The sequence below is a fragment of the Thermothelomyces heterothallicus genome (genome assembly GCF_042370625.1).
Source record: "Thermothelomyces heterothallicus CBS 202.75 unplaced genomic scaffold P884_scaffold_29, whole genome shotgun sequence".
NCBI classification, from domain to species: domain Eukaryota; kingdom Fungi; phylum Ascomycota; class Sordariomycetes; order Sordariales; family Chaetomiaceae; genus Thermothelomyces; species Thermothelomyces heterothallicus.
Genome location: NW_027192590.1, coordinates 123,825 through 144,330, shown reverse-complemented (window position 1 = coordinate 144,330; position 20,506 = coordinate 123,825). Strand labels below are relative to the sequence as shown.

At 42.9% G+C, this 20,506-nt stretch overlaps 3 protein-coding genes across 3 annotated transcripts; 2 read left to right on the top strand and 1 right to left on the bottom strand.

The window, feature by feature from the left end:
• Positions 1 to 848: 848 nt before the first annotated feature.
• Positions 849 to 2,300, top strand: P884DRAFT_332235 (uncharacterized protein; the record flags this gene model as incomplete). Its single annotated transcript, XM_069445772.1, has 1 exon — positions 849 to 2,300. One exon carries the CDS (start codon positions 849 to 851, stop codon positions 2,298 to 2,300), a length of 1,452 nt encoding a protein of 483 aa, XP_069294326.1.
• Positions 2,301 to 2,317: 17 nt separating this feature from the next.
• Positions 2,318 to 3,682, bottom strand: P884DRAFT_332234 (uncharacterized protein; the record flags this gene model as incomplete). The annotated part of the gene is made up of 4 exons (XM_069445771.1): positions 2,318 to 3,175; positions 3,291 to 3,328; positions 3,414 to 3,460; positions 3,607 to 3,682. 4 exons carry the CDS (start codon positions 3,680 to 3,682, stop codon positions 2,608 to 2,610), a joined length of 729 nt encoding a protein of 242 aa, XP_069294325.1. The 3' UTR covers positions 2,318 to 2,607.
• A 13,782-nt stretch (positions 3,683 to 17,464) lies between these two features.
• On the top strand, positions 17,465 to 18,259 carry P884DRAFT_294575 (uncharacterized protein; the record flags this gene model as incomplete). Its single annotated transcript, XM_069444285.1, has 2 exons — positions 17,465 to 17,494; positions 17,555 to 18,259. 2 exons carry the CDS (start codon positions 17,465 to 17,467, stop codon positions 18,071 to 18,073), a joined length of 549 nt encoding a protein of 182 aa, XP_069294324.1. The 3' UTR covers positions 18,074 to 18,259.
• Between the last annotated feature and the right edge of the window lie 2,247 nt (positions 18,260 to 20,506).

Sequence of the window (20,506 nt, the reverse complement as noted above, 5' to 3'; positions counted from 1 at the left end):
AGCATGGGTATGCTGTTTTGTACTACTGAAAGTAAGCATCCCCACAGGGCGTTGAGTCCAAAATGCAAATCATGGTGTTGAGCTTCACTCGGCCACACCCACCGGGCAGCCGAGATGCAGCAATAGAACAGTTGTCTCGACTTGCCAGCACTACGACTCTGATCAATTTAAACCTTCTCGGTTTTGCTCGCAAAGCCTCTTCGAAATAACTAACTCAGCGGAACAACCGGTTCACGGCTGGGAATGTAAAAGGGTTAGGGTTGACAAGGAGTCAGGGGTATGCGTTGGGTGAGATCGGCCTCTTTTAACGCCGAGTCTATAATTGTCTCTTGATGCCCACCAGAGCTAACCCGTGCCGGGAGATAGTGAACGGGCCGCCAAGATCTGCACTCCTTGTTGCCGACACCAGGCTCGGTGTTGGGCCCGGCTGGTAGCCATTGAACCAAGAAAAGATGGAGAGAGACGGGGCGTCGATAAGCCAGGGGGCAATAGTGTAGGTCCTCGTCTCTGTCCCTCTCTGATCGGAGCGGCAAGTGACCAGGGGACCAGCCGTGGAAACAACGCTCTTCCTGGGAGCTTTGCTTGGGTGCTGACTCCAAAGTCAACATAAGCCCCTGAGCATCACTACCCAAAAGTCGCTCCGGCCCCCCTCCGCTCGGGAAAGTATGCTCGCAGCAGTCCAACCCAAATGTCGAAAATAGAAGCTGTACCCGTCCACGCTGGCCGTGATGACGTCCTCCGCTCAAGTATATCGTCCATCATGGAAACCAAATAGTTGCCCTCCACGCATCTCCTTCGTGCCTCCCGACAGGCCAACCCTTCCCAACTCTGCAAGACCACGGTTCAGGATGCGTCCGGAATTCCTGCCGCCTCTGATCATTCCCAAGAGGCGCACCCGAACCCCCATCCTCGTGGCCACTTGTCCGCGGCGGCAAGAGCAAGAGAAGCAGCAGCAGCAGCAGCAGGACGAGGAGGAGAAGGAGCAGGAGCAGCAACCCGGACGGCGCCCGCTTCCCATTTTTCGGTCTTCGTACCGGACCCCGCCGGCGACCCTACCCGCCACGGCGTTTCCGAACCCGCCGCCGGAGCGGAAGCCCGACGATTTCGACGACATCGAGGCCTTTAGCTTCTACAACCCCTGCCTCCTCCCTCCGTCACCGGTCGCGCCGCCGTTCGCGACTCGCTCGTACACGGACTCGAGCCACGGCATTCCTCCCCTCGAGCCGGCGCCGGCGCCACCGCCACCGCCACCGCCACCGTTCCCCGACTACTCGCCGCAGCGGTGGCGGCAGCAGCAGCGGCAGGAGGAGGATCCATTGCCACCGCCACCTCGCCCAGGGTCCGCCCAGCCGGGGCTCCGCCGGTCGACCCAGCCGCTGAACCGCGACTACCGCCGGCGCGGAGGCAACCGCGCGGCCGCCAGCGTGCCGCCTCCCGCCTTCCGGCCGCCGCGAACCCCTCCCCCGGCGCGGCCGGACCCGGAGCTGCCGCCGTCTCCCTTTTCCATCCAGCGATCGCCCTCGCGCCTGTACGCGAGACCGCCGCGGCGAAGAGCGGGGCCGGGGCCGGGGCCGGGGCCGGCGGCGCAGCAGCAGCAGCAGCAGCGTCAGATCAGCCTCCCCAGGTGGGACACATGCGGCCCCCCCGGCTTCGAGGCGTCGCGCCCGCCATCCCCGGTGGTGGCGGCGCACCCGCGGCCGGCGAAGCCGTCGGTGGAGTGGGATGCCAAGAGCATGAGCAGCAGCGTATACTCCATGTATACGGACGACGTTGTGCAGAGCCCCTATTACAGCCACAGCCACAACAACAACGACGACAACGACGACAGCCTCTACGACGACGATGACGACGATGACGGTTCCTCGACCCCGGGCTCATGGGGCCGGCGAGACGGCGGGGGCTACGTAACGCCATGCCTCGCGGTACGGCCGCCGGGCCAGGAAGGCAGAAAAAGAGGAGGAGGAGGAGGAGGAGGAGGAGGAGGAGGAGAAGGGGGATACAAGGAGAGGGAGGCGGCGGCGTTGCGAGACCTGTGGGGCGTGATTGACGAGCTGTTGGGGCCGGACAGGCGGCTTGGGGACTACGACGCCGTGAGCATCACGAGCAGCATGAACGGCGAGATGGCGGCGGCGGCGGCGGCGGCAGCAGCAGCAGCAGCAGCAGCAGCATCGGCCGCCGGGGATCATTCAAGCCCTTCGGCTCCGCGGGCGAGCCACTCGAACAGGGAGAGCAGACGGAGTGGCGTGTCTGGAGAGGGAGCGTGGTGGCGTGCCGTGCGACAGGGTCTATTGCTGTCGTAATTAGTCGGATGGATCATACATAATTATACCGTAAATCTAATTGATTACTAGAGGAAGATAGGAAGGAAGGGTTAGGTTTGTTTTTAGAAAATCAAAACAATTTATACTCTTAGGTACCCAGGTACCAAGTTCTCGTTTCTCGTCTTGTTTGTTTGCTTGTTTAACCTCCGTGTCTACCCTTTCCGAGCTCCCAAACTTTCAGTTCTGTTCACTCTTTTCTCTCCCTCCTCCCACCCCCTTGTCTCTCTCCCCCTTTCTCTCTCTCTCTCTCTCTCTCTTCCTATTGTTTTGTGATCGCTCCAATTACCTAGCGATCGCTCCTCTCGGTCCACGGCTCCAGCCCCTTGAGCAGCGCCCGGTGGGCGTCGGCGTCGCCCGTCCTGGCCAGGAGCTCCTCGGACACGCCGAGGCGGTCGAAGAAGATGAGGAAGCCGCCCCAGATAAAGTCGGCGTAGCTGACCTCGTTGCCGAGGAAGAAGGGGCCCCCGGCCTCCTTCTTGAGCAGGGCCGTGACCTCGCGCAGGACGGGCTCGGCACCGTCCCAGTCGGGCTCGCCCGCGGCGACCACCTCGCGCTCCCACTCGTCGAGCGCCTTGCCGACCATGGCGGAGCGCGTCTCGTGCCAGTACGGCTTGCTGCGCTCGTTGAGGATGAGCCGCGGCACGCCGGGGAGCAGGACGGCGCGCAGCTTGTGCAGCAGGCGCGGCACCGCCCCCATCAGCTCGGCCACGACGGGCGCGTCCAGGCGCGCCGACGGCGTCGGGTGGGCCGCCTCGATCTCGCGCGCGATCGCAAACGACTCCATCACGTACCGCCCGTCCGGGAAGCGCACCGTGGGGATAGTGTACTGCGGCTTCTGGGGATGGGGAGGGACGCTGTGAAAGGGCAAAAACAAAAGAAGGGGGTGAGAGAAGTCAGTCGGTCTCGGTCACTTGGCGAGAGCGGGAGCCATAATTAGAAGGATTTGGAAACGGGGGAAGGGTGACAAACTGTGGCTCGAGGGTGGGTTTGATGTCCGGATATTCAACCTGCGTAGAGGGACCACGTCAGTACCCTGTTCTTCGGGCAGGGATTCTTTAAGTTTTGAAGGCTCGGTCAGAGGAGAACTCGTACCCATTCGGTGCGGTAGTCGACGCCCTTGAAGTTCAAGAGCATACGTGCTGGTGCGCGCCTGGTTAGATGCCATGTTTCCGATTTTTTCCCCCGTCATTCTCTATCTCTTCTCTCTTCTTATTGTTTTTCATTCATCTTCCTTGCCGACAAAGGAAAAGGAAAAAGCGAAAAACGGATTCGTGAAACTACCCACTCTTCCACGGATTGAGCGACCAGCAGCGGCACGGGTCCCTGCTCGGCAGGTCGAAGAGGACATACTGTTCTGACATGGCGACTGTGCGTGATCAGTGTCGGTGAAGACCGTCTGGCTGTCTCGGATTCGCAAATCGGTGGCTCTCGGGATATAGGTGGATGGTGTTGAGCGAACGAGACGTGTGGTTGCTCCCCTCGTTCAGAGCTGTGGAAGCCACCTCAATAAAGGTTTAATTATATGCGAGAAGGAAAGTCGAGGTCTCCACTCCTGCCCCTCCCCCTCCTTGATGTGGTCCCCGCCCTTCGGTTGATGAAGCAGTGGGCCCGACGTCCTGCCTGTTGGAACATATTTATGGGTTTAGTGTATGTAATCCGTACTTTATGTATGTGGGTAGCTTTTCATTTCCGCCCGCTGCCATCCAATTCGCTGCTTCCCCCTGCATGCGCTCCTGCGTACGCTCCTGCGTGCGCTCCTGCATGGGCGTATCGTATTCTTCAAGCTCGATCCTCTTCACCTGCCTCTGCCTTGAATCTGTTTCGCTTATTACTCAGGGCTGACCAATTCACCTCCGTACTTACCTCTCCTAAGCAGGTCTTCAGGCCGATGCCGCAAGGGACATCCGCTAGTCCCCCGGAGGATCGGATTTCTTTGCAAAACCCTCTCGAGCAGAACGGCGGCCGGACCGATTTCGGCCGGGAACCTTTGATTGACCGCGGTTCAGGGCATGATGCGTTCCGTACTGGGCAAGAGATTAATAATACGCGGTAATTATGTCCGATATCGACAGCTAGGTGCACGCATTCCAGAGGTCTCAATTTGAATGGCGTATATGATGTGTGGCAGCACTAAAGTTTCTAGCTACCGACAGTACTTAGTTAATTTGGGTATGGGCGCGGTTTGATCCTAGCGCCATCATCATAGGAAACCACAGCCGGTATCGAGGGTTGTGGTACGGAGGTTGCTTGCAGAAGTCGTTGCAGTACCCAGGATGCCACCACTTCCATAGTAAGCCAAGACCGCAGCCTTACACTACTCCATACGGAGGTCGCTATCAAAAGAACATGCTTACCCCCAAATTTGACCGGCAGAATGAACGTATAGCAGGTCAAAGCACTCGTGTACAACCACTAAAGCCTAGGCACCACGGTAATTTGTTAGTAGAGAGACCTCCTAGAATTTTAGCATCCTTCTGTTATCTATATACTAAAGCCGTAAGCTAATTCTTTTAGTAACAGGTTTCCTTTATATATAACTAGAGAGATAAAGACTAGGCTAAAAAAAGAATCTTCTTCTATATCTCTACAAACACCTCCCCCCTACCTATACATATAAAACTACTACTATTAGATAGCTCTCGAAAAATACTATCTAATAATACTACTTCTAACTATATACAAGCTATTACAGCTATATAATAAATACTATAAGGATAATAGCTAGACTTAATTATAACTAATGCTTTTAAATCTTATAACTATATAAGCTATTATATTCTATTAGAGACCTGCTACAGCTCGATGGCTACAAATAACTACAGCTCGGACTAGCTACAAGATACGACACTACAGCGGTATTCGCGCTATAGGCGGCACTCCTAGACCTACTGGTACAGGTCTACAGAAGTAGTAGTAAGATACGTTAATTCTTCTAAGTGCCAGAGGCACTTAGGGATACTATCTAAATACATATCTATAACCCCTGGCTTATCATCCCTATTAGTAGGTCTATCGGATCTAACCTACTAATAGCTATATACTATAATAGGTACCAGGGTTCAAAAAAAGAAAAATATAATAACCTGTCATAACTTAGTAGATATATTAGTTATTTATCTATAGTAACAATCTTAGCAAGTGTCCTATTTATCCTCCCTATTGTCAAATCCGTCTGTCCCTTAGTCCTTCTTCCTAGTAGTTCCCAAGTTCACGATGAATGCCGACACTATAGACGGACGCTCCTAAGGGGGCTATACAAGTGTTCTAGCCCTGGCCTAGGCGTCCCTAACTAGGGTGTGGTTACCGTAGACCGTACTAGTGGCCCTCTTACACGAGGGGCTCTCCTGTGTAAGCGTATCCGAGCACGGGCGTTTCTAGCTAGTAGCCGCGGGTGGCGGGTATACTACCGGCCTGGCAATCGAACTCGGGGGAGTACCGCGTCTAGTAATGGCCGGTAGAGGTAGGTAAGCTATAGGCTCCTAGCTCCTAGAAGCCTTCTATAGTACAGTAATTACTATGGTATGCTTGGTAAGCTAGGCGATCGTTTCTTCTAGCTGCTGTATCTTCTTATCTACTCCCTTCCTCTAGTCAAGGGTAGCCGCGTGGTTATTATTTGCGACTATAGAAGCTTCCTTTAGTTACTTAAGTTCTTCCTTGACTTGGTTAAGGTCCTTTTTAATGCTACTAATAGCCTTATCCTACTTCTAGACTATAGCTTGACCTATATTAAGAAGGTCGGCCTTGGTAGCTAGGTACTAGTATTTAGCGAAGTCCTTATTAGTCTTATTATCCTTAGTGGTATTATAGGCTATAGTGACGTATATAGGCGTTAAGTATAGGCCTTAGTGACTAGTTAGGCTATAGTAAAGGTAGCTAAGTTTAAATAGGTAATCGTCGATTAAGGTATTACTATCTCCCTTTAGTATATAGATATAGGCTACTAGTAGTTCCTTAGGCTCTAGTATATTAGTAGGTACTATATTAGTAGTATAGTAGGCCTTATATATATTCTCTAGCTTTTTCTTGAGGCTATATATAGCTATATTAGCCCTATATAAATTATTACTAGCCTTCTAGTAGAAATAGCAGATCTAGTAGTAGGTATAGATAAGTATTTCCTTATTACTATAATATTCCTAGTAGGTATAGGTAAGGTAGTCCTTGATAGGCCTAATCGTTATAGCTATAGATAGATATAGTAGGCTAGACTTGATAATATTAGTGCTAGTAAAGGGGTCGAACTCTATACCTATAAGGGTGTTTTCTACCTCCTTAAGGCTATTAAAGGTAATGTATATATCGTTAAGTCTGCCCTAGGATTTGGCCTCCTCTTTTTTGTCCTTAGGGTCCCTTTCGGTCCTATAGGCGAATCTACCGGTAGGTACCCTATATTATATATACCTAATAGGCGTAGTAGGCTAAGGCGTAGGCTTAGGTAGTTAGAGTGTCGAATCTAATTATAATAAGGCCTAGGCTATCGGGCTAGTAGTAGTATTAGCTATAGTCTTATTAACGACCGATATACTTTCTTTGTCACGCTACTTAGTACCCTATAGTATAGCTATAGGTAAGCTAGTATATATATATAGGTATACGGTTATATCTTAGATAGTGTCGGTAGGGCCGGACTCTTAGTAGTCCTACTCTAGTTAAGCTATATCCGATTTGTAGGATAGGAAGTCGGTAGGCTTAAGCGTTAGAATTACCTAGCGTATAGCTAGTAGCGTTAGAGGCCTCTTCTTATTTACTATATCCTATACCTTAGTAATAGCGACCTTGATTAGCGATAGAGGGGTTAGTATAGTATCCTTATCTATAGGAATATTAGGGAAGGTATTAGCTAGCTACTTATATTAGTGTGCCTTGATTATATTAATAGGGACTTACCTGGTTTTACTAATATATTAGGCATATATAATCGTATAGGTACCCCCTATCTTATATATTATATTGCCATTAATAGTATAAGGCTAGAATCCTCCCTATAGGTTTAAGGTCTTATAGTACTTAGCAAAAAATAACGCTAGTGTAATATAGTTATTATTGCTATTAGTAGCTTTATATAGGTCGACTATAATAGAGGTACCTATAATAATACTAAATAATATTACCTTCATTTCGCCCTTGATCTTAATAAAGGCAAATTTGGCCTCTAAACGGGGAATCTTAGTAGTATCGTCCTTATCTATACTATAGAAGGTCTTATAGTTAGCTATAGTCATTTGCTCTCCCTATAACTAGCGGCTATTAACGAAGTAGTGTATGGCTAATAGGCGAATTGCCTTATACTTACTCTTGCTAATACGGACCGTATTAATTATGCTTCTAGGGACTTAGGCTATAGCGCCTGTCTTACTATTATAATACTATTCGACTATAGCGTCCTCTGGAAACTATAGGTATAGAGGGCTAAAAGTGTTATAGGTGACATTATAAGAGGTATTAGCGACTCGAGGGGGTATACACTATAGGTTATACTATAGTATATTAGGATCTTCGCCCTCAAAGGCTATAGCCGCCTCTTTATGGCGTACTCGGACCAGGCTACCCGTTACCAGGTCATTACGGAATTCCTCTTCGGTACCTAGGTTGGCCATGAAGCCTATACCGCTTTCTAGTATTGTATCTAGGTTCTTAAGGAGATCTTAGATATTGCTATCTGCTGGAGTATTGTTTTTACTTATAGGGCCAGAGTATATACCTAGTGTAGGCGTAGGTATAGCCTATACCTAGTTAGACGCCTCTATAGCTGTCTACTTCTTCTGCCGATTGATAGGTATAAACGTGGTGACCGGGGTATCGGCTACTTTAGTTACTATTACCGACTACGATATAGGTGTATCTTACTAGCTAACTAGAGGCTTGTTTCCGGTAGCTAGGCTTGTTACTATGGCTGCTACTGCTGCTATAGAGCCCTAGGCGCCTTTGGTAGCCTGTTTATCGCTTTTTCTAGCCTTGCTTCTGGATTTGGCCATTGTAACTAATAGGACTAAGCTATTCTAGGTTAATAAATTTAGTAAAAGTCGCGAAAGTAAGTGGTTTTCTTATATATACGATAGAATAAAGTAAAAGGTAATAGGAAAATATTCTCTAAGGCCTCCTTTTAATAGAAATAGTAGTATATAAGCTATAGGAGATAGCTATATAATTGTATTAATAGAAAAGGCTGGCGTTAAAGAGTTTAAAGGTTAGAAAAGAAGGTAGTTATTAAAGAAATTATAGAAGAATTAAAGAGGTTTAAAAAACTAGAAAATAGTAGGAAATCTAGGGGTTTTTATAGTTTTTGGGCAGGGCTTTTAAAGATAGGATGAAAGAAGGCTTAAGCTATTAGTATTTAGCCCTATTATACCAAATAGGTAGGTTATTTAGCCCTATTTACTAAATAGTTAGCTTGTTTAGTAGCTAACTAAGCTAGATATATAGTTTAAAGTAGCCTATATATAGTAAATAGTAGAGTTTGGAATAAAAGTAGTAATAAAGATAACGGTATAAGGAATGGTAATAGGTTTTCTAGTATTAAAACAGATTTAGGGTAGCCTATTAAAGGTATATATCTCTAGGTATTATTTAGCTTCTTCCTAGCTAGGTACAATACCCTAGGTCTGGCTAGAAGTCTTCTACTTTGGGGGTTAGCCTTATTTCTTTCTAGGTAGTAGTTAAATCTAACGGCGATTTATATATTCCTAGATCAATTCGCTAGAAGTAGCCTCTAGTTTACTCTAGGGAAGCTACTAATCGTCCTTTGTGTCAAATCCGAGCTAGCGAACAAGGTATTTAACCCTTAGGCACTTCTTTTCACGTATATAGTAGTCGATAATCTTCTTGATCCGCTAGTATTCCTTACTATTAACTAGAATTGGCTACGGTAGTAGTATAGTTCTTTTGAACGGATCGGGACCTTGTTTAACGTGGTAGAGTTAGGCAATAGATATAACCAGATAGACCTTCTAGGATTTAGGAAAATCTAGCTCGTAAGCTAGTTTTCCTACCCTTTGCTTGATTTTGAACGGTCCTACTCTCTAGGCTAACCATTTCCTATTAGGTTTACTAGGTAAATGGTATCCCTTGTATAGCTATAGCCAAATAGTGTCCCTAACTTCGAATTCGGTAGGTATATATCTCTAGTTATACCGTAGTTTGGCTAGTATTATAGCCCGATTAATCATTTTACTAGCTTCGGCCTAGTATTACTTGTATAGGATTTCTAAGGCCTTATATCTACTAGTTCTAACGGTTTTCTTGCTTAGGATATCTAGTACTAAATATAGTTTAAATCTGTATACTAGTTCATTTAGGGACCTCCTAATACTAGTAATTAGCGTATTATTAAGGTAATACTATAGGGCTGGTAGGATTTCGACCTATAAGCGGTTAGAATTTACTATAAAGTTCATCCGTAAGGCGATTTCTATAGTTTAGTTCGTCCGTTTAGACTGTCTATTAGTCTATAGATAATAGGCCGTAGAAAATAGTAGCTTAGTTCCTAGCAATACAAATATTTCCTTCTATAAGTCAGATATAAACTTAGGGTTACAATTACTAATAATTTAAGCTAGTATTCCCTAGTTAGTAAATATCTAGGTCCTTAGAAGAACTATTACCTATTCCTTGGCCGTATACGTCCGGCGGCTAGCCACGAGAAGCTTCTTCTTACTAAACTTGTAGGTTACGGTATAGAGGGTATCTACTAGGGTATAGCCTTCGAGTGACTAGAGGGTGCTGGTAGTTAGCGCTAGTAGCAAGTCGGTAATAAAGTCTATAGCTACTATATAGAATGGTATTAGCTAGGTACGAATAGGCTAGAGTTCCCCTAGTGATAGGTTACAGTTAGTTAAGTTTGCCTAATATACCTTATAGTGCCGTATAAACTTTGAAACCTTCTAGGCCTTCCTATAGAAATGAATAGCTATAAGTTTATTTATTATCTTGTTTTCGTTAAAATGGTATATATCATTATAAACCATCTAAAGGACTTAGTTAATATAGTTTTCCGGCAAATAAAGTCTTCTAGTACCGTCAAAATCTATATAGAAAAGCAGTCCGTTCGAAAGTTTAAACGGTCTTATAGGTAGTTTTAGCCGTTTATGTTTTCTGGCTCTAGTACGGTCATTTCTAACCAAGTCTTTCTCGTTTTCATGGAGGGCTTGGTAGATAGGTCCGTATTTCCGGTCCTTAAGATAGCTAGTAATGATTCTAGCCCTAAATTCGTTACTAAGCACTAGTTCCGTAATAGTTATATCCGCTATAAAGGTATTAGCGTCCTAGTGATCGCTCTAGATGTCTCTAAGCTTATCTACTAGGCTGTTCTCGACCTTCGGATTATCCTACTCCTAGGTAGGTAACCTTAATAGCGTATCGGGTACCACATTTAGCGTCCTAGGGATATAGAAGATATTAAGGTTAAATCCTAACAGATAATTAGCTACGTTTGCTAGTTTTAGGTTAGCCTTAGCTAGATCTATCGTAATTAGGAATATATACTTTACTATTCCTTTCGTTAGGGTATAGTTAGTAAGGATATTAACTAGGTATCTATTTGATTATACTATCTTCCAAAGTTTCCTAATTACCTAGATAAGTATAGTAATTTCTGCCTCTATAGATCTATAACGCTTTTCTACGTTAATGGTTACTCTTGATATAAATAGGATAGGCTATACTTCGCTTAAAGGAATATCCCTACTAGGGATTTTCTTACTATCCTAGTCGCCCTTAAGCTAGAAAGCGATAATGCTATAGCCGTTATAGTAGGTATCTAACTTAAGGAATAATAGTTTTTCTAGGCGATAGTAATAGAGAAACTCCTAGTTATACAAGTGCTCCTAAAGTAACCTGAAGGATTCAAGTTCTTCCTTGGTTAGGGTGAACTTGATAGTAGAAGTGACCGCTTTCCGGGCCCTTTTAGCTTTTCCGGGCTTAAGCTTTCCTTCCTTCCGTGCTATAGCTATTAGAGCCGTCTTTCGCGCCTAAAGTAGCCTTGCTTTTACATTAAACTACGGAATGCCCTTCCTTAGCTAACCGGCTATTCCGAGGTAGTGCTCTAGACTATTAAGTGTATCTAGGAACTTTAGCTTCTTAAAGGTAGCGATACGGTCGTTGGTTTTAGCGATGCCTTCGCCATTTATAACGTACCTAAGGAGCCTTATAGCTAGGTAGCCTATAAATAATTTAGGCGCTCTAATATAAATATAAGCCTTATCAAGGATTTTATAAATAGTATATAGGTGTTCGAGGTATTCTTCCTCTATTTTGCTAAAGATAATGATATTATCGATATATACCCTGATAAAATGGCGGTATTTTAGGAAAAGTCTATCTATATAGTGTTATATAAAGGCTAGTATATTCTTGAAACCTATAAGTACTACGTTTGATTTTTCTAGGCTATGGTAGCTTATAATAACTATACGGTCATTATACTCCTTAGCTATAGGTAGCTAGTAGAAAAATTCTAAAGTATCTAAGGTTGTAAAGAACTTATTACTAACTATAGTAGCTATAATGTCATCCTAGTTAGGTAGGGGATAAATATCTAGGACCGTAATTACGTTTAATAGTTATAGGTTAACTATATATTAGCTTTTCTTAACCTCTACTCTAGGCTTTTCGGAAACTTTCCTCTATATAATAAAGGCTAGGTACGTAATTAGGGTTGGCTCATCTATAAAGGTAAATCTTCTAGATGCCTAGAGTTAGTTATAATGCTTGTCAAGGGCTTTATGGTCTTTAAGCCCTATTAGGTATAGTCTAACTATATAGACTTGCTTTTGCTATCCGTTAACTAGATTGATTCGTATTTTCTGGTATTCTAGCATTGGTACGATTCCCCTGTCCCAGTAAAGGTCGTATTTGTCTAGAAGTTCCTTTACCTTGAGTACAAATTCGGGGTTTATATTAGTAATACTAACGCTATCCTTGCTTTTAATAGCTAGGATGTCGTTAGGTTTCTCGATACTATATGACAGGGTATGAAAACTTGTCCTGTTTGGTAGTAGAAGTTCCTAGTCGCCATCGGCTTTTTCCTGGTGGTATATATGCTAGGCTTCTTCTAGCCTCCTCTTTAGCTCTTGCTTGGTGATTCCATCTTAAACCTCGGCCTATATATCTTTTATATTTATTACGCTAATCTATATAGTAGTGTCCTTTCCTAAGTATTCTAATAGATAGCTAACCTTGTCCCTTTTTCGGATAATTATAGGGGTATTAGTATTATTTTGGACGATTACTACCCTTAGGGTATACTAGGTAACTATAGCGTCCTAGATTCCTTCTTAGCTAGCGGTAAAGTAGAAGTACTTATTCTCCGGGAGGTTATCGGGCAATAGAATAAAGTATATCTCGAGTAGCTAGGTAGAGTATATAGGTACGACGGTATACTAGGTAGCGGTAACTTTCTAAGATATAGGCTTAGGGTTCTTCTTTATAATGTCCCTATAGACCTTTATATTAGCTAATGATCTAAAGGTATAGATACCCTTAATAAAGTTAATCTTAATACTATAAGCGGTTATAAAGTTAGTACCTAGTAGTATCTTTGGAGTAAGTTTATTAATAATATCGGCTATAATATAGATATACCTATTAATAGGCGTGTTCCTAGCCTCCCCTAGGATATAGAAGTCAAATTTGACCTATTTGCTAATCCTAATCTTCGAATTAACTCCCTTAAGGGTATAGGGTTCGCCCTTAATCTATCAGGGATTCTTTACCTATTAGGTAATCTATATCCGGTTAACTAGGTTGGTTAAACTACCTATATCGAAACAAATGTCTATAGTCTGGTCTCCTAGGTTGGCTCGAACCAGAATACGTAGGTAAGACGTCTTCTTTAGCCGGTAGAAGGGTATTTCTATACTCGGGTTAGCTTCTACTACTTGGCTAGGTTTAAAGGAGAGGAGTACGGTTTCCTATTATTATGGTTCCTTGGTTAATTCTAACGGTATAGCCTCTCCTTTTACAAAGTCCTGCTCTACCTAGGGAAGGTCTTCCTTCGGCAGTTTAGGTAGGTGTAGTTTCTTTCCGTAATCCTAATATAGGTGGTGGTATAACGCTCCTTAGCTTGCGAATAACTGTTTGTAAAGCCTATAGACCTTGCTATCTTCCTAGATATGGTCTTCCTTGGTAGTACTAAGGAAGTATACCTCTCTATCGCTACTATCTCCGTTAGTCTCGGATTTATAGTTACTAATTAGGAGATAGCTAGTAGCTTTAAGCTCCTTATATTTAGCTTTGGCTTTCTTGTCCTTACTAGATATTACTATAGTATTATAGTAGTAGTATATACTATCCTTATTAATATACTTCTAGCTATAGCGGTAGAACCATCAGAAGTAGGGGTTCTATTCGCTATTTTTCCCTTTTCCTAGGCTCTGGTACCCTATAGGTAGCTATTTCTGACTTAGTCGTTACGCTCCTTTGGTCGAGACTCCTAGTTATAGCTTCGGAATCGCTCCTCTTATAGGAGATACCTATATTTCTATTCCTCCTTTCTCCTATAATGGTTAGTCTGGTATTACTAACCTTAACTACCCTTTTAAAGGTTAGTACGTAACTAATTAGCTTATTCCTTGTTAGTATTATCACTATTATTACTACTAGTCCTATCTAAGGTATTATTAATATTAAATATAGCTACCTTCCTTAACCTCTTTTTGGCTCTAAATTCCTCTAAGAGAGCTTCCTATTTTTTAGAGGTATAGAGGAGGTACTAGTCAATGGTATCTATCTTACGTGGTTTAGGGCAGAGCTTATAGAGTAAAGGAGTTATTATTAACTAGAGTCTAGTTAGGAGCTAGTAGTTTGTCTTATCTCCCTAGACTTAGGTATAGTAGAAGAGGTCTATAGCGAATTTATAGATAGATTTACCTAAGGCTAGGTCGTCCTTAGTATAGCTATTCTAAACTAGCTATTAACCTACTTGGTTAAACTAGATGCTAAATCGTTCCTTAATCCTTTAAAGCTATATCTCTATACTTAGGTATAGGGTCTCCTTCTTAGTTAATAATAATTATTATTTATACTATTATAAGGCTAACCTATAGAATAATACCTATAGGTTATTTCGTAGGAGAAGCTCCTTAAAAACGTTTCCTCTAACTATATTATAGATACGTTCGATCTAGAGATTAATATTAATATAGTAATAGATCTTCTTATAATAGAAGATTAGCTAGCTATTTATAATCTTTTGATTAGTATCTAGCTAAAGTAGGCTAATATTAGTAATCTTCTAGGCTTAGTCTATCGCTAGTTATAGCGCTATATATACTAGCTATAGCTAAGGGGAACTAATATCTACTTAGTCAATTATAGCGTTCTAAAGAAGTCTAACTATTACCCTCTAAAGCAATCTTATAATCGTTTCCTCTATTAGGTCTAGTAGTAAGAGGGGTACGTATCCCTTTATAGGGTTATCCCCTACTAGTGTTAATATTATTATTAGCGATCCTCCTATTAGCTAGACCGTTGGCTAGGGGTTTAATAAAGGTCCCTACTAGGGTTCTTCCCTTTCTAGAAGTTCCCTTAGTATATCAGTTATAATCGTAGACTAAGTAGCCCTAATAGGTCTACTTAGTATCTAATCACCCTATCTACTTAGACCTACTAGGTTTAGCTTAGGCCTTAGGGTCTCTAGTAGATCTAGTAGGCCTATAGGTAAAGTTATCCTTTATAAGGCAATTTCTAGTAGTATAGTAAATTATTAAACTAGGTCTTTAGGACTTAGCATTTTCGGGGTCTCTAAGGGTCCCCTATACTAGCCTTCCTCCTAAACTCGCGCTTCTAGTATAGTTCCTACTATAGGTAGTAATAATAGAATAAGAGCTTCGTTTAAGAGCTAGGGAAGGAGTCTTATAAAGTGCCTAACAAGCCCTCTTAAGGTATAGTCGTTAAGAGTCTATAATTCTGGGTAATCTTTATCTATCAGGTAGTCATAGAAGTCCTAAGCGTAAGTAGAGTAGTTATTAGCCTCCTCGAGAGATACTACTAGCTTAAGGAGTCAAAGGTCCGTTAGAGAGAGCTTCTAAACCTAACGCTAGTAGGTATTCCTAACGACAAAGCGGTAGGTCTAACGCGCTTGCTATAGTTGAGACTCGTTTATCGGTTCTTGATAGTATTATTATTACCGTCGTTTTTAACCGTTTAGGCGTCTACTTAGAGTAGAAGGGTATAATCGCTTGACTCGGGTAAATGGTCTCCTATGGCGTTTGAATGCGAATAGTAACGAAGATCGTAGATTCGAACCAGTAGTAGGTACTACTTGCTATAGCTCGATGGCTATAAATGATTATAGCTCGGACTAGCTATAAGATACGATACTATAGCGGTATTCGTGCCGTAGGCGGCATTTCTAGACCTATTGGTACGGGTCTGTAGAAGTGGTGGTAAGATGTGTTGATTCTTCTAAGTGCTAGAGGTACTTGGGGATGCTATTTAAATATATGTCTATGACCCCTAGCTTATTATCCCTGTTGGTAGGTCTGTTGGATCTGACCTACTAATAGCTATATGCTGTAATAAGACCTTAGTACTAGGCTACCTACTTAAATAGATTTACTAGGCTAGGAGGTTTACTTTATAACTCTATAGAAGAAGATATACCTTTATAAGTACCTTAATAGTTTAGCTACCTAATAATAATATCTATTAAACTAGGGTAGAAACCTCTTAGTATAACTAGAGGGGCATAGGTTATAGATTCGTTTTTCTGGTTCTAAATAAGTTATAGTATATACTAGATATAAATAAGGGGTGCCTATCTAGGAGGTGCTAGGGATAACAAGGACAATGAATAGTTTTTTATAGAATAGACTAACATTAATAGTAATAGATGGCTATTATAGCCTTATCTATATAATGATGTGGTTTTCCTTTTATTTATAAGCTTGGTTACCTTTTTCTATATAGGTGGACTCTCTTATATCTGCCTAGAGGGACATCGTTATCGCCGTCTTCGTACCTATCGCTACTACTACCTGGAGAGCCGGGTTTGTCTACTGTAACCACGAGTGCCTAGACGCCCTAGATACTTTAAGCTAATGCTCCTCTCTATCTGACTAGATAGAGGTTCGGTCTTAGAGGTGTGTGACTATTACTAGGAGAGGCTAGTACTAGTTTACTATTTATATATTAGCTCTTATTTAGGAAGGTTAAGATAGTATTAAATAAAAAGAACGTTAAATTAGCCTAGTTATAATAGAAAAACAAAGCTCTAAAGGCTTAATTAGAAGTAGCCTAGCTATTATAAAGGAAGAAGGTAGTTCCTAATCTAAATACTTAGTTTACTTTAATTAAATAGTAGACTAGGGCAGGAAGCTCTTAGTATAACTAGAGTGCTATAGGATATAGTTTTGGTTTTCTAATTCTAATAAGTTATACTATATATACTAGATATAAATAAGGGTACCGATCTAAGGAGCACTAGGAGAAGGAGATAACCAAGACAGGAGGTAGATAATAAATAGAATAGAATAATAATAATAATAATAGTAACAAGTACTATTATAAGCTTACTTAATTAGGGTATAGTTCTTCTTTTGTTTATAAGTTTAACTATCTTTTCCTATATAGGTAGACTCTTTTATGTCTACCTAGAGGGGTATCGTCGTTATCGCCTTCGTATCTATTATCACTATCGTCTAGAGAGCTAGACTTGTCTATTGCAATCGCGAGTACCTAGATGCCCTGGACACTTTTAGCTAACGCTCCGCTCTATTTGACCAGACAGAGCTTTGGTCTGGGAGGTGTGTAACTATACTAGAAGGGGCTAGTACTAGTTTAATAGGTCTATTAAGTCTAGATTAAAGCTAGCTATATAGATGACTTATTAGCTAAAGAGAGTAGGCTAGAAGGCTTAGAATTAGAAGCTTTTTATATTATAATGGGTTAAATAGATTGTAAATATAGAGTGTTAAAAAAGAAAGGTAGGTTTATAGGTTAAGATTTGCCAAGTTGCCTAATTGGGGGGTGGCCCAAATGGGGGGTATCTGACTTAGTATGTAACATTATTAGTTCTGTATACATTCTACCGATAATCAACCGAAGCTCCATTTTTGAGCCATAAGCCTCTTGACCACTAAGCTTACTTTGCTCCCTTTCCCTGCTTCGTTCTCTATCCGCGACCCGTCTGGTTCTTGTTAGGTACAATGACTGTCCAGGACCTACCACTCGACGAGGTAAGCTAATGGATTTTCTCAGACAGACCAGCTTTTTATTAAAACTCTAACCCGTCGTAGCGTGTCTCCGACATGCTCCAGAAACAAATACCTATGCGTATAGCCGTCTTTTTGCGAAGGAAATCGCCCCTCTATCCCCTCGGGAACGACGAGGTGATTGCCAAAGCGTGCTACACTCTCCACATCGACCCAGAAGCGAGTCACGCCAAGCTCATGACTATCTACAAATGGGCCCGTATAACTATCTTCGTCTTCAACGTTTGGTATAATGACTACGACTGGGCTACGGCACACCACAAGGTCGACCTTCCCGTTGTTCTTGTCGATTATGGAAAGAGACTATCATTTGTCAAGGTGTGCAGCCAAGAGTTTTGCGACGAGGTGAACCAGTTCGTCGCACGCCAGCACGAGCTCCGCGGCTGGGATGCGAAGCCGCCCTATCTGGAAGACCACACGCTCCCGGGCGTAGTGCCAACATACCCTAATCCCCGCTACGTCAGGCTCGTAGGGCCGGACGGCGTTGCGCGCCGTCAAGTGAAGACGCCACCGCCGGGATCGACCAGCGCATACCCGTCCTAGATTAACCGTGTTGCTTTTCCTCTTGGGGGAGCAAGGGGGGAACCCTGCAGAATCTCTCCAGGCGTCGAGTAGTATGGAGGATACGTCAATGTCGATGGTAGTATCACTGTCTGTTGCCTGTCGGTGTGTGCTACAGCTCGATGGCTGCAAATGACTACAGCTCGGACTGGCTGCAAGATACGACACCATAGCGGTATTCGCGCCGTGGGCGGCACTCCTAGACCAACTGGTACAGTCTACAGAAGTGGTGATAAGATACGTTGATTCTTCCAAGTACTAGAGGCACTTAGGGATACTATCTAAATATATATCTATAACCCCTGGCTCATTATCCCTATTAGTAGGTTAGTTAGATCTAACCTACTAATAGCTATATACTATAATAGGTACCAGGGTTTAAAAGAAAAATATAACGACCTATTATAACTTAATAAATATATTAGTCATTTGTCTATAGTAATAATCCTAGTAAGTATCCCGTTTATCCTCCTTATTATTAAATCTATCTATCCTTTAATCCTTCTTCTTCCTAGTAGCTCCTAAGTTTACGATAAATACCGACATTATAGACGGACGCTCCTAAGGGGGCTATATAAGTGTTCTAGCCCTGGCCTAGGCGTCCCTGACTAGGGTACGGTTACTATAGACTATACTAGTAGCCCTCTTATACAAGGGACTCTCCTACGTAGGCATATCTGAGCGCGGGTGTTTCTGGCCAGTGGCTGTGGGTGGCGGTTATACTACTAGCCTAGTAATCGAACTTGGGGGAGTATCATGTCTAGTGGTAGCCGGCGGAGGTAGGCGAGCTATAGGCTCCTAGCTCCTAGAAGCCTTTTATAGTATAGTAATTATTATAGTATGCTTGGTAAGCCAGGCGATTATTTCTTCTAGCTACTGTATCTTCTTGTCTACTCCCTTCCTCTAGTTAAGGGTGGCCGTATAGTTGTTATTTACGATTATAGAAGCCTCCTTTAGTTACCTAAGTTCCTCCTTAACTTGGTTAAGGTCCTTTGTGACACTATTAATAGCCTTATCCTGCCTCTAAATTATAGCCTAACCTATATTAAGAAGGTTAGCCTTGGTAGCTAGGTACTAGTATTTAGCGAAGTCCTTATTAGTCTTATTATCCTTAGTGACATTATAAGTTATAATGATATATATAGGTATAGAGTATAGGCCCTAGTAACTAGTTAGGCTATAGTAAAGGTAGCCGAGTTTAAATAGGTAGCTATTGACTAAGGCATTACTATCTCCCTTTGGTATATAGATATAGGCTACTAGTAGTTCCTTAGGTTCTAGTATACTAGTAGGTACTATACTAGTGGTATAGTAGGCCTTATATACGTTCTCTAGCTTTTTCTTAAGGCTATATATAGCTGTATTAGCCCTATATAAGTCATTGCTAGCCTTCTGGTAGAAACGGCGGATCTAGTAGTAGGTATAGATAAGTATTTCCTTATTACTATGGCATTCCTAGCAGGTATAGGCAAGGTAGTCCTTGACAGGCCTAATCGTTATAGCTATAGACGGATATAATAGGCTAGACTTGATAATATTAGTATTGGTGAAGGGGTCGAACTCTATGCCTATAAGGGTGTTTTCTACCTCCTCGAGGCTATTGAAGGTAACACGTATATTATTGAGCCTGCCCTAGGATTCGGCCTCCTCTTCTTTGTCCTCGGGGTCCCTTTCGGTCCTATAGGCGAATCTACTGGTAGGTACCCTATACTACGTATACCTAATAGGCGTAGTAGGCTAAGGCACGGGCTCGGGCGGTTAGAGTGTAGAATCTGGCTATAATAAGGCCTAGGCCGTCAGGCTAGTGGTAGTATTAGCCGTAGTCTTATTAACAACTGATATACTTTCTTTGTCACGCTACTTGGTACCCTATAGTATAGCTATAGGTGAGCTAGTATATATATATAGGTATATAGTCATATCTTAGGTGGCGTCGGTAGGGCTAGACTCTTAATAGTCCTACTCTAGTTAAGCTATATCTAATTTGTAGGATAGGAAGTCGATAGGCTTAAGCGTCAGAATTACCCGGCGTGTGGTCAGTAGCGTCAGAGGCCTCTTCTTATTTACTATATCCTATACCTTAGTGATGGTGACCTTGATTAGTAATAGAGGGGTTAGTATAGTATCCTTATCTATAGGAATGTTAGGGAAGGCGTTAGCTAGCTACTTATACTAGTATGCCCTAATCATGTCGATAGGGACCTACCTGGTTTTACTAACACGTTAGGTATACATGACTATATAGGTACCCCCTATCTTATATACTATATTACTATTAATGGCATAAGGCTAGAATCCTCCTTATAGGTTTAAAGTCTTATAGTGCTTAGCGAAAAACAGTACTAGTATAATATAGTTATTGTTACTATTAGTAGCTTTATACAGGTCAACTATAATAGAGGTGCCCGCGATGAC